The sequence below is a fragment of the Dissoconium aciculare genome (genome assembly GCF_010015565.1).
Source record: "Dissoconium aciculare CBS 342.82 unplaced genomic scaffold K489scaffold_17, whole genome shotgun sequence".
NCBI classification, from domain to species: domain Eukaryota; kingdom Fungi; phylum Ascomycota; class Dothideomycetes; order Mycosphaerellales; family Dissoconiaceae; genus Dissoconium; species Dissoconium aciculare.
Window position 1 is genome coordinate 145,642 of NW_022984967.1, and position 12,841 is coordinate 158,482.

The window sequence follows — 12,841 nt, forward strand, 5'->3', positions numbered from 1 at the left end:
GGCCCCGAGAGCGGTCTATCGGGGCCGAAGATTTGACTTTGAGCATCGTCAATCCTAGTCGTTCATCACTTGCATCGGGATAATGTTTCACCCCTGTACAGCATACTAGTAGTGATGGGTCCTTGCGAGAGGAAAAAATGCTCCGTAGTTCGTGCACAGAACATCTGCTGGCCGACCTTACAGTGACGTACCTAGTAATGATTCTGGTGGAAGCACTCGCAAGCTGCTGGCAGGTGGAGCACTCCGAACTCTAGAAATCTGGACCGTTCATCAATATAGCACGACGAAGTTCGCTCACTGCCCAGGTGGACATTGTCTCCCATTCCTGCCACATATTCGTACCAATGATTTCTTGTACCTAGGTATGCAAGCAAACAACCATCTGTTCAGCATAGTTGGCTTCGTACATCAAGCATTTCGTCGGCGTCTATCGCACTGCAACATCTAGCCTCGTCTCAATACCAATCAATCGCGAAGAAGAGCGAATCACTGCTCTGCCATTGACTTCTGACGTGCTTGCTCCCTTGCCGTTCTCCGTTGGACCCTAATCTGGACGGAACATTTGAACTAACCTGCGTCTCTCGAAGTCAACGCGGGGCTTTTTCCCATCTCCACCATCGAGTCTCCACCACCGCCAACTAACAGACCAACTAGCTACTACACTACTGCTACTCCTCCTCCTGCTACTACTGTTGCTATTTCAACGAAGCTCCTCCACCCATTTGTGATCGCACCGTGCGCAACTGACGGACAGGCGACCAAACGACATACACTTGCTTCGCCCTTGATCACCACTCATCCTATCACTACTTTACACCATCACACCTTAATCCATATCACACCTAGTCTGGCCACTGTCCCTGCCACCATCACCGTCGTCATCTTTATCGCCAACTACTATCATTAGAGCTCGAATACCTAACAGAGCCCTTCTTCGAGCGCGGTCACGACCGTCCATATCTTCTATCTCGACCCAGTCACATAGAGTCAGAGTCGGCCCAAGAACAGCTACTCGACTTCCAGTCCTCATCACCAATCGCCTGCCAGCAATTACGACATCTGCCATTGTCGATCCTAGACCTTGGCAACGGTGTGGTGGAAGATCAGCATCATCTCCTCCATCGCAGCTACCTCACCACCCACCTTCCCCTTTCAAACTCATCCATTGGACATACACACCCTCATGTCGTTACCAAGCGACTACAACAACGAGATCAGCGCCTTGAACCGGGAGGTTCTCAAACACCAACCTAACGACATCCTACAATTCTGCAGTGACTTCTTCCAGCGTCGCCTCGCCTCTCAACGTCACGAATTCGTTCTTTCCCAGAGACACTCCAGTCAGCCAGGTCCCGCTGAAAGCAACTTCCCGGGAAGCAATCCTTTCGGCAGCTCCGCCGCGACTTCACAAGGCTCATCCGCGGCGGTAAACGCAGCAGGAAGCACCATGCGTCCGGTCGCAGAAGAGGAGGAACATGACCTTGCGTCTCCCACTCAGACATCTTTTCCTTTGAACATCCGCTCACAAATCCCCTCGGCCGACAATTCTCGCTCTCCATTCTCCTCGGGTGCTCCCGATGATACCAGCAATAATAGCAGAGGCAATACATTTGGTAACTTTGGATTTGGCGGTCCCGCAGCATCTTCATCCTCTTCACGACTCGGAAGCCCACCCGCGGGCGCAGCCATGGAGTCGTCCTCGTTCCCCAACAACTACAACCTTGGTCGTCGAACCTCTGTCAGTGCCGAATCACTGGCACCCGCTTCCGCCGAGGACAGTTCCAGTTGGAAAGCTCCTCAATACCCCAAGACAGCTGATCAGCTAGCTCGCTTGCGAACTGCCGTCAGCCAAAACTTCCTCTTCTCGCACCTTGATGATGACCAAACTACTCAAGTCCTCGGAGCTCTGCAAGAGCGCAAAGTCCCAGCCAAGGATGTTCGCGTGATCGTGCAAGGCGATGCCGGTGACTACTTCTACGTCGTTGAGAGCGGCTCTTTCGACATTCACGTCTCTCCAACTGGCCGCGCAGAACCGGGCCCTGCTGGCCTCGGTCCCAAAGTCGCCTCCTCCGGCCCCGGCAGCTCCTTTGGTGAATTGGCACTGATGTACAACGCACCTCGTGCCGCCACAGTTGTGAGCGCGGAAGGCCCGAGTATCCTTTGGCAGCTCGACCGCGTTACCTTCCGTCGTATCCTCATGGATTCGGCGTTTCAACGTCGCCGCATGTACGAGACGTTCCTCGAGAGCGTCCCTTTGCTCGCCACCCTCACACCATACGAACGCAGCAAGATTGCCGATGCCCTCGAGACAGCCAAGCACCCCGCTGGCAGCACCATTATCCGTGAAGGTGACGTCGGTGATACTTTCTTCCTGCTCGAATCCGGACACGCCGAGGTCCGCAAGCGCGGTTCCAACGACCCTGCTCCGCTCAAGGTCTACGGACCAGGAGATTACTTCGGCGAACTCGCGCTCCTCGAGGACAAACCCCGTGCCGCGAGCGTTGTCAGCACGACCGAAGTCAAAGTCGCCATGTTGGGCAAGGACGGCTTCCAGCGCCTCCTGGGGCCCGTGGAGAGCATCATGCGCCGCGATGACCCCAGGAAGCAATAGGAAGCCCACCTCGAGATTGCAAGGAACCAATATGCGAAATTCCTGAGGCGGGAACTCGAAATCACCGCTATACACCTGGCAGACTCCTATCTTGCCGCACCCGAAAATGTTCATTATCGCGCGTGGCATGACGAGCGTCAGCGAGAAATTGATCGTCGCGCTGCTGCTCGGCATCGTGAGAACGTTGCTTCGCGTCGGGATGCCGCTCTGATTCACGCGGCGGCTCGACGCAGACGTCGCATTCTAAATGAAATGCGGAGACTTCGGAACCTGGCTGTTTCGGAGGAGCACCTGATCCGTCACATACGCATGCACAGGACGAGGGAGTCGGCGATGGCAATGGCAAGGTCAATCCGTCCGCCGGCGACGATGGAACCGCCGCATGTGCCGAAACACCGCACGCTGGACGATCGATAGGCTTGGGAACTCGTCGAGCATCTGCCTTAAATGGGAGGAGGCTTTGGCGGACATACAATTTCATTTGCTCACGTCGTATGAATTACGGAACTGGTAATCCCTTCCCCCTCACCTTCATCATTCTTCGGAAGAGAACACTTTGCGCTCTTTCTCCCTCCTCCCTTCTCTCTCTCTTTCTCTCGCCCTCTTACATAGCTCCCTCCCATGCTTTTAAAGCAGTCGTTTTGTGGTTGTCTTTATCTCTGAAACGAGGAATGCCCTTTGAATACAATGCTTTTACAGGACACCCCTCTCTGAAAATCTCTCTCTGTTTTTCATCTTTCTCTCTACATTTGCCGGTCCTTCATGGTTATGATTTCACGATCCAATAATAGTGGTCCTGCCGACGTGATGTCTTGAAAGGAGTTGACGATTTCTGTGAAAAAGCATCTTCGTCTCCTCATCCTCCGCCTCGTCCACATTCGTCTGTCTTCTCCCCAAGTTTCGAGGGTCGCACGGGATGCTGCGGCTGGTGTATTACTATACATATTGCAGTCTAGATGAGGCATCCCTTCGCATTATCTCGAAGTTGAGATGCTCTTTCGCATGGGGCTTAACTTCGCAACACGAAGATGTTTTTGATGCAACAGACACATCCGTAACACCACTGGCAGGTAAAATACATTCGCGTATATTGATCATATCTGTACAATGAGTCAAATGATTTCACATTTGTCTCTTCCCTCGTCTCAATGAGAGATTTGATTTCTCCTTCGACATGCCATCCCGATACATCGTGTGGAGCAATCCGGATTCTCAGGTAAGTCATGTCTCTTCGTGTGTTCTCCCACTCCTTCGTTACCTCGAACGTGAGGTCACATGATGATCGCATTCGGAGTCGATCGGACCACGTCGTGAAATGCTGCGGGCTTCTTGAGGGAAATGTCAACGGTGTCTCCTTTTCGACATGGGCTCGATGACAAGAACTCGTTCTCCAGATGGAAGCTGGACCCTTTGAAATTACCGATACAGTGCATCCAATTTCGATTTCCCACCATCATTGCCGCTGGACGGAGTCATGTTGGATCATTGGTGAGAGAAATAGCCTCATGATGGGACGAAGAGGTGAGCGACGTGCGATCTTTTCTACTTTCTTGCATCTCTCGTACGCAAACAACAAGCCGCGGCCGTGTCAGTAAAGCTTCCCGCTGCTCCAAAGAAGCATCATCCGCTCATGAGGTACGAGCAATCAGAGGTCCCACGATTCAGCTTCACGAGTAGTATTGATTGTCGGTGTCTATGACTTGCGTCCTGCCGCCTTCTATAAAGAGGAAATCCAGTCAGTACGCAGTCTTGTATACTCAATCATCAATTCGATTAGAGACTAATCACTCACCAGGTAGCAGTCCTTCAAAGCGAGAAATTCCTTCGCACACATGTCTTTCTTGACGTTTTGGAAATTGCTCCCCACGCATTTGCCATAGACGATGCCTTCGGGTGTGCACTTTGCTGTAGCTTCGGCGAATTTCTCGATCGGACGGGTTCGTGGTGGCATAGTTGCTTAAGATCGTAAAATTCAAGAGGAATCGGTGATGATATGCGATGTTAGAGATGATGTTATCGCTGCTACGGAGTCCAATGACGTTGTCGGATGCTGTGATGAATCCTCAAGTCTCCAGGGCTCTCTTCCGGGTTTCGTCAAGCATATTGCGAGGCCCCAACGCCACAATTCGCGGACGGGCCTTCCCGCTGGATATGATGGTTTTTAATTGGTCAGAATCCCCCTCGCGCTAGTAAAAGTGCAAGCCCATCGACAAAACCCGGATCGTCGACGAGACTCGCTCGACAAACCATGGTCACACATGACGAAATCCGCAATTCTTAGTGTCAAAGATATAGTTATATCGAGCTGCTACAGGCCTCGGGAGTCTGTCCTGAACGGGAGCCCCCGCTACCTTCATACGTCTCCTATTGGTCAGAGCCTCATTCGCGCTAGTAAATGACCAAAAGGTGATACGCTTCTGCATTCGACACGCTTTACGCTTTCGACACGCTTTACGCTTTCGACACGCTTTACGCCTTCGACATGTTTTACGCTTTCGACACGCTCTACGCATTCGAACATGCTTTCTATATCCGTAGCTCGACACGTTTATCGTGATTACCTAGGTAGATACGTTTATCGCATTTGGATGCGGTTTCCAGAATTGGACACGTTTTCCACGTGACATTGTCTTCCCTGTGCTATCTTGGTTATATACGTACTCTTCCAAGTGAACAATACGAAAGTCATCAAAGAATTCAAAGGAAATTAGAATTGGATCAATAAACTTGAGAATAACTCTTATCAAGCTATCTCAAACATCACGAACAGCTCTGATTCAGATCGCATTACCAGAATTCGGCACATTCCATAGGAATATCAGCAAACCCGAAACCGAGGTGACAGCGAGATGTCATGAGATGACACTACCATGAGTTCCACGTGGATATCCGGATATTGCTCCTCAAGCTCAAAGCCGAGTCTGGCAATCCTTTGAGAAAGTCCAAATTCGATGGAGGAACGACTGAAGTGGTGCAGAGCTTGATATGCACCAGGAAAGGGTTTGACGGGCATTCTTGATTTCCATGTTGCTATAGTTGTTCAGCAAATTTGAACGTTTTTATGTGGAACGTCTTCCCATTGATCGTGTCAACTAGCGGCACTTTGATCGGTTGACCTTTTTTTGGAGAAGAGCTGATTCAAGAGACGTGAAAGGGGTGAGCAACCCATTGCAGATACGCTCGTGGCTGCATATTCGAGTTGGGGATCTCTTCAAGCATCTTGACAACCAAAGACGAAGGTTGTGCAGAAACTTTTGTGCTTGTCTGAGACTTGCCAATAGTCTCGTGCAAATTGCCATCTCTATATATACCTAGTATGCGCTGGTCTCATCGACATTACTGAGCATGATACTAAAGAGAATCTAGACTTATGTGTGGTCCAACCGGCAACACAGACATAGGATCTTGTAATCAAAGTGAATGATTCTCGTATGCGTGATCTGTTCTCCTCAAGGCCACTGTTTTGAGGTCCATGATTCGATGCACTTCGCTGAGGGTGTGGGGCATAATGACGTTCCGATGGAGACCTAGGAATGTCTGTTCAAGATGTGGACGAGAGGGATGCCGTGCTTCTGCGCTTATTGCTGGCTGCTTTGTCTGGACTAGGGACTAACATTTCATCCGGAGATATTGCTCACACATGCGTAGCCACGTGGCGGACACTATCTAGTAAGCGAGTCCATTGCGGTGCCAAATGCGAGTAGTTTTGTGGATAGGTGATGATCTTGTGTCAATCAAGATGAGCAATCGAGCGCCAACTCTGACAGTCAAGGCTTTCATGCGGAGATAGTGCGCATCATCCAGCGCAGGTCATACACAAATCCATAGCTTATGGGCGGCGCGAGATAGAGCGACCCCTGTTGGTTACAATTATTACACATGGAATGATTCTGAATGTGAACTCTGGAATCACACTCTGTAGTTGCAGTGAGAGCGCTCACCGGCAGGAGCTCTTCCGGATGTTGCCCAATTGTATCCTCAAGAAGAAGCCCTAACCGCTTCCGGGAGCTAGCGCTGTTGTCACGACCACAACACGTCCCACATCACCACTTCATCTTGTCGCGTCTACCACCAATTTTTGGCGCGCAAAGCTCATTGTCACAGAGTATTTGGATATTTACATTTGCGCGCACATCTGTGACAGAGTGAAACCCTGTCTGTGTTGGACTCTGGGTGAAGAAGAGGTATGCGATCGACGCCGCGCGCTCTTGACACATGCTACAGCACGCCCAATGATACAGATCATCCATCAGCGCAAGCGCCGGAGACTTGACGAAATCCTTGTCTCATATGAGTATACCTGGAGTTGACTGGGGACTTGAACAAGATCCAACCGATGATGGTAAGTCATCGCATATTCATAACAATGATTACAATTTCAGCGTTCTGAACGGGACCTGCAGAAATACGGCTATTGTTCGCTATCATTCGAGATGCCTCCTCCTCAACCCACGCGCCATTCAAGGCGTTCTTCGCCGCATACGACGATCACTTCGCTCGACATCACCTCGACAAAAGCCATGACAATGTCGTGTATCGCCTGGGAATGCGCGTTGTTCATGCCGCGCGACGCCAACATCATGCTGGACGAGCGACCAATCTGCTACCCTACTTGACGAAATTGCTCGAGGAGCATGGTGTGACATGCATTGAGAATGACGACGATGACGTTGCCGCCGCCTTGCACGATCGCACTGCTCCGGTTGATGTAAATCACCAATCTATGATCAACCATGCTCCGCGATCTGCGCGTCGTGCTTCTTTCAGTGATGCGCGACTGGATGAAACTTGGCTGAGCGAAAATTCGGCGCCACTCCGTCCAGCATCACCACCGCCGCCAGTCCGGAAAGGTCTTCTCAGCCAGCCTGCTCGGCGACGAGGGCGAGAATTTGGATCTTCCCAACGGGCACGATCAACGAGTAGTCGAAGCACGCGTGTGCCGCAGCGGACAGCTCGTGAGCCTTTCCATCGGTATTCATCCTCAGTGGGCCAGTCTTCCGTTGATGAAGATCTCAACAACCCAACGCTACTTTTCCAGCCATCCCTGACACAATTGGAACAGAATGCCGACGCATTCTACGCCATATCTCAACTTCGTACTGCTCGGCAATGTCTCCACCTATGGCACGAGAAGATCCTTCGACATCAACAAGCGTACGGGATCGCATGCGCTCATGACAGCCACTTGCTTCTGCGTCAGTCTTTCGAAGTGATTCAGGATCGCGCCAAGCTGGAACGAGAGCGCCGATCGCAGCTTTCTGACATCCTCGCATATGCTGCACGAAAGAGAGACCTTGCGCTTATGGCCAAGGCGTTCTCTCATTGGGATGAGTCTACTCTGCATCGCAAACGAGTCACTAGCTTGGCGCAGATGCATGCGCTCAAAGTCAAGTATTTTGCGCAATGGCGGAAAATCGCGGTGAAGAACGCTGCTAAAGTCAAATTTATTCTGGGTCGCAAATATTTTGCCATTTGGCGCGAGCGAGTGTTGCGGAACCGGTTGGCTTTGGAGCAAGCCGACGCGCATTTCGAGGAATCTTTGATGAAGCGTTGCTTCAGCCGTTGGTTCTGGAATTTTTGTGACCGGCAAGCGGAAGGATGGCATGAGCTGCAACTCATGCGTCACACATTGACAGCCTGGCGCGCAAGAATTGAGACGGTCCGGCAAGAAACAGCACAAGCACAGCAATTTCGAGAGCGGCGTCTGACGGCCGCAGCTTTGCGGAAAGTCGTCCAATTGTACGGCCAACGACGACGCCAAGTTCGTGAAGTCGATCAAGTACGACAGCGATCTGTCGCCGTAACGTGCCTACAGGCACTGCAAAATGAAGCAAAGCTGCGGCCTGTCGCTCGGACTACTGTCGAAATGGTTGCCGTCAACCTCAAAAATAAAGCTTTTAGAATCTGGTCGCTTCATCTCCAACTCACACGACAAGCTGCTGAGGTTGATCGGAGGCGTATCTTGCAAACTGCCTGGACGAATTGGAACGATGCTCTCCGCTCCAAAGCACTTGCACAACGGATTGATGGGCGCGTGCTGGCCGAGAGTCTTTACAAGTGGATCTTGCAGTATCGATTGCGCACTTTGCAGAAAGAAAAGAACGCATACCTGGCTCGAGCAGCACTGTCAAGATGGCGACAGCAGACTGAGCAAGCGAATTTGACCCTTGAGGACGCCGAGACCCTTTTTGCCGCTCGACAACGCACTCGGCTGCTTCGGTTTGGCATGACACGGCTACACAGTGCGCTTCGAGTCCGCGAGGACGGCCATCGCGCTGCGATCGAATACGCTAATGGACGTGCGGTGCCGAGAGTGGTGCATGCATGGCGAGCACGCCTTGAACATCTGCAAAGACTGGACAAATGGGCTGTCGATGCGCGATTCTATTGCCTCGGGACACAGACTTTATCTGTCTGGCGTGACAAGGCTACCAAGCATCACAATCAACGGTTGCGTGAAGCGTACCGTCAACTGCGGGCACACGTCAAGATACGCCAGGCGAGGGCCTGTCTGTCCCTCTGGCGTGAGAGGTCTAACCACCTAGAAAACTTGCAGATTACTGCAAACGACCACTTGCAGTCGCAGATCCAAAAGATCGCTACATCTTCTATCAGATCAATGCAGACCCGCACCTTGCAACATCGAGATCTCGATGCTCAAGCTGTGGCACTGGATCGTACCAAATTACTGGCATCAGCTCTTTCTGCCATGCAACTCTCCTACGCCAATGTATCTGAAATATCCGCACAAGCCATCCTCTTCCGTCAAGAATCCGATGTCGTTTTGGTCGTCAACACATGGAAGAAGCTTCAATGGCGCGCCTTCACAACCGCACGACAGCGTGAGACTGCAGAGGCGTTCCGCATAAGGACTCGCGAACAGCGCATCCGCGCCATGATGCGCTATTGGGCTGGCAAGACTATCAGTCGGCGCGCGAAGAGGCACTTCGAGGAGCAGAGGGAAATTACTACGGAAAGCCCGAGTCTACGTCCAGCCAGTCGGAGAGCTGCTGTGGCTTCCTTGCAAGGCCGGCTCGCGAATGTCACTGCTGCTGCAGAGGAGTATCCTTCATTTCTTGAGATTGGTCCAAGTCCCTTCGAGGAGGATCTTAGTAGGACTTTCTTGAACGCCACGGTCACAACTCTACCCGCATACCTGCGGACCCCGTCGCGTTCTTCCAGAAGATCTACACGGTTCCATTCCCAGTACCAGAATCTCTATCAGCGACCGGTGCTCCCAACACCCGCACACGCGACGCCGTTGGTATTTGACCCAGGAGCATTCCTCGGGACGTCAACACCTGCGTACCCGCCACCTACTATGCCCATCATCATGCCAGTTCGTCTTAAGAAGATGACAACAGAGCCCAATTCTAACGTCAACATCAATGAAAGTACTACAAAGGCTTCAGCACCGAAGACGTCAACCAAGGCAGCTGCGTCTACGTCAGCCACGACAAGTCCTCGTGCTCCCCTTGAGAAGGATGCGTCGCAGGGAACCCCTGTCCGCCCAACTGCGAAGAGAGCGCCTTCTTCGACGGCCTCGACGCCGCAGATCACACCGTTTTCACGCAAGCTCCGTGCAGGTGGCGTCGCGATGCCATTGTCATCAGCGCGGCCCAGACTCTCCGCAGTGGGACGCTCACCCACAGCGGAGCGAGTCTCTGCGTCGCCGTCTGCACCTGGGAAAGGGAAAGCTTCACGTGTTAATGGTACTAGTAACAACAGTGCTGATCACGGCAGTGCGAACGAAGACAGGGACGAGGGCGATCGTGACGACGACAACAACGGCGACACGCCCGGACGGCATAGTGCGGGGAATGACAGCAACAATGAAAACAATAATGGTAATCAAGTACTCGGTCGCTCGGTCCTGGGAACGGGCAAGAGCGTGCGGTTCGCTGCGCCTACGTCGGCGTCATTATCGAGGGCGAGAAAGTCGAGATTTGGGTAATCACAATTCTGCTTCCGAAAACCAGGGTTAGAAATTGGGCACGGAGTTGGTGTTGCGGGAGGAATGGATGTTGAATGGTTTATATTGTGGATTGTTTTGGATTTAATTGCTGTTTTGGCGTTTGAGCGCGGCATGGATGATTATTGTTGCCTACTGTGGAGCATCATCAGCGTATTGTTAGGATACCCGGGAGCATTGTGTGCTTGGATGTGTAAGCAGCTGGAATCGATTGAATTTTTCAAGTGACAATGCAAATTTAGTTGAAAATATGGGCATGGCGGGCAATCACGGATCAATCACTCTCTTGCTCCGCAGCGACGAGTGCTCTTCTGAAATAGAAGACATGCACCGAGCTCCACCGTGCCAATGCTGCTTCACGGGTAATTTCGTTGCAAGCCGACACATGGTGCTCGCACGGCAATTTACGCTTCCTTAATCATAAGAAATCGTGGATGAAGTGCTGCATCTGAGAATGATTCCTTTTCAGTCCCGCTCCCCACCCACGTTCTCAACCGACGAGCATGTCGCTGCTTTCAAGTAATAAGACGAAGAGGTTCTATCGCTTCCTTCGACCTCCATGATAGTGTGAAGTGAATGTGATCGATTACCCAAACCCTACGACTAGCCAATCCTATACTCTTCGTGAGATCAACTTGGTCTTTGTTGGGGCCGATGCATTCCAATCAGCCGCATTGACCCTCCACTTCCCATATGAGGGAAATATCTCGATCGGTATCGAAAGATGGAAAGTGTTTCAAACAAGCATCATCATCGTCATGGACTTGGGAAGATCGAGACCCTGCCTTCATCGTCATGATGGTGGCACTAATCCCGATCTGGGCCAGGCGCAGCCTGCGGATCGCAATTCCGAGAGATCCAACCTAACAGTTCATGCACTATTCGAACGACAGGGTTTCCCCGCGATCGATGACATCGTCGCTGCAGAACTCTTCCACCTGCTTTCGTTAGTATTTGTGGATTCATGCAAGATCTAGATTTGCCATGCGATCTACACTCTAACCGCCGGAGCGGCCAAGGGGGAGGAAGATAAGATCACCCTACATTTCCTCGATCGCGGTGCTCAGACGTCATGGACTGCACACATCGATCGCGAGATAAGCGTGATAAGGTGGAGCCTAGGTTTGAGGCTTGGTCTGAGAACTCGTGGTTGCACCAATGGGACTGTATCGATTATTGTCAACTGCGTACGCGGCTTGTCGGATGGGTTCTGGAAGGGCTTACACTGCTGGTTGATCCTTTTCGTGATGCGATTGTGGTAGAAGGTGGGGCAGTCGCGATGGAATAGGAGATGGTGATGATTATTTACGGCAGTGGTGGTGGCTGTGATAGATATACATATGAGGCACCTGCTCCTTCCGTCGGCCAGGTTTTCATTTCCATCCAAACCCCAACTTCACACTTGGCTTTCAAACCACATTCACGAACGTACAAAATCAAAGTCAAAACCAAGAATAATAACCCTCGACCTCACAACCACACCTTCCACCATGTCTTCCTCATCAAACAACGCCTCTGTCTCACCCGACAGCACCAGCCGCGCCTCAATGAGCAGCACCCGCAACTCCCTCGAGAAGACCCTCTCCAACACACAGACATCTTCCAGCAGCCCTCGTCGCGTGAGTCTCATCCCTTTCCACACTCGGCCACTCCAGCATCACCGTCCAACTTTACTGACATTTCTCACGTAGTCATCTGACGTCCGTTTCAACAACCTCGAGCAATTCAAGCGCGGCGGCGACAACTACGAATCACGCCGAGCCAGCCACGCCGATATGCACGCGCCCTCCGGCCTGTTTGGCGGATGGTTCAATTCGACTTTCAAGGGTTATCAAGGAAAGACTGGCGGCAACTAAATTCGTCAAACTTGAGCAATTTTGGCGAGAGACGATGCGACGCTCTCCTAACCTCTGCATGAAGAGACTGAATCTCGATATCGTTGCGAGGGATGACATTCTGGGATGACCTTCTGTTACCGAGAAGTGGATCCGAAGAATTTGTCGAAGTCAAGCGGAATAACATGGCGCGACTTTTTTGTATCATTATAATGACTTTACGAAGCGAAATCAATTGAATAAATAATCAACTATGCACTGGTCACTTACCCTGGTGACGGCGGGCCGTATCAAGTCGGTCAAGAAGATGATAAGTTATGATGATAGAACTTTCAGCTCCAACACGAATGATATCTTGCCGCACGAACCACACACCACTGACTCGACACCATTGCAGCTCACGACATGTTGCACTGACAAATG

At 51.5% G+C, this 12,841-nt stretch overlaps 5 protein-coding genes across 5 annotated transcripts; 4 read left to right on the forward strand and 1 right to left on the reverse strand.

Annotated features, from left to right (window-relative positions):
• Window positions 1-1,183: 1,183 nt before the first annotated feature.
• K489DRAFT_374180 (camp-dependent protein kinase regulatory subunit) lies at window positions 1,184-2,611 on the forward strand (the record flags this gene model as incomplete). Its single annotated transcript, XM_033603499.1, has 1 exon — window positions 1,184-2,611. One exon carries the CDS (start codon window positions 1,184-1,186, stop codon window positions 2,609-2,611), a length of 1,428 nt encoding a protein of 475 aa, XP_033455587.1.
• Window positions 2,612-2,945: 334 nt separating this feature from the next.
• On the forward strand, window positions 2,946-3,458 carry K489DRAFT_91298 (uncharacterized protein). The gene has a single exon (XM_033609037.1). It carries the CDS (start codon window positions 3,106-3,108, stop codon window positions 3,397-3,399), a length of 294 nt encoding a protein of 97 aa, XP_033455588.1. The 5' UTR covers window positions 2,946-3,105; the 3' UTR covers window positions 3,400-3,458.
• An 846-nt stretch (window positions 3,459-4,304) lies between these two features.
• On the reverse strand, window positions 4,305-4,562 carry K489DRAFT_413630 (uncharacterized protein; the record flags this gene model as incomplete). The annotated part of the gene is made up of 2 exons (XM_033608062.1): window positions 4,305-4,328; window positions 4,404-4,562. The coding sequence occupies 2 exons, from the start codon at window positions 4,560-4,562 to the stop codon at window positions 4,305-4,307; spliced, it is 183 nt and encodes a 60-aa protein (XP_033455589.1).
• A 2,131-nt stretch (window positions 4,563-6,693) lies between these two features.
• Window positions 6,694-10,755, forward strand: K489DRAFT_435010 (Sfi1-domain-containing protein). Its single transcript, XM_033608581.1, has 2 exons — window positions 6,694-6,953; window positions 7,015-10,755. The coding sequence occupies exons 1-2, from the start codon at window positions 6,902-6,904 to the stop codon at window positions 10,563-10,565; spliced, it is 3,603 nt and encodes a 1,200-aa protein (XP_033455590.1). The 5' UTR covers window positions 6,694-6,901; the 3' UTR covers window positions 10,566-10,755.
• A 1,209-nt stretch (window positions 10,756-11,964) lies between these two features.
• On the forward strand, window positions 11,965-12,667 carry K489DRAFT_435011 (uncharacterized protein). Its single transcript, XM_033608582.1, has 2 exons — window positions 11,965-12,202; window positions 12,275-12,667. Exons 1-2 carry the CDS (start codon window positions 12,074-12,076, stop codon window positions 12,437-12,439), a joined length of 294 nt encoding a protein of 97 aa, XP_033455591.1. The 5' UTR covers window positions 11,965-12,073; the 3' UTR covers window positions 12,440-12,667.
• Window positions 12,668-12,841: the final 174 nt, after the last annotated feature.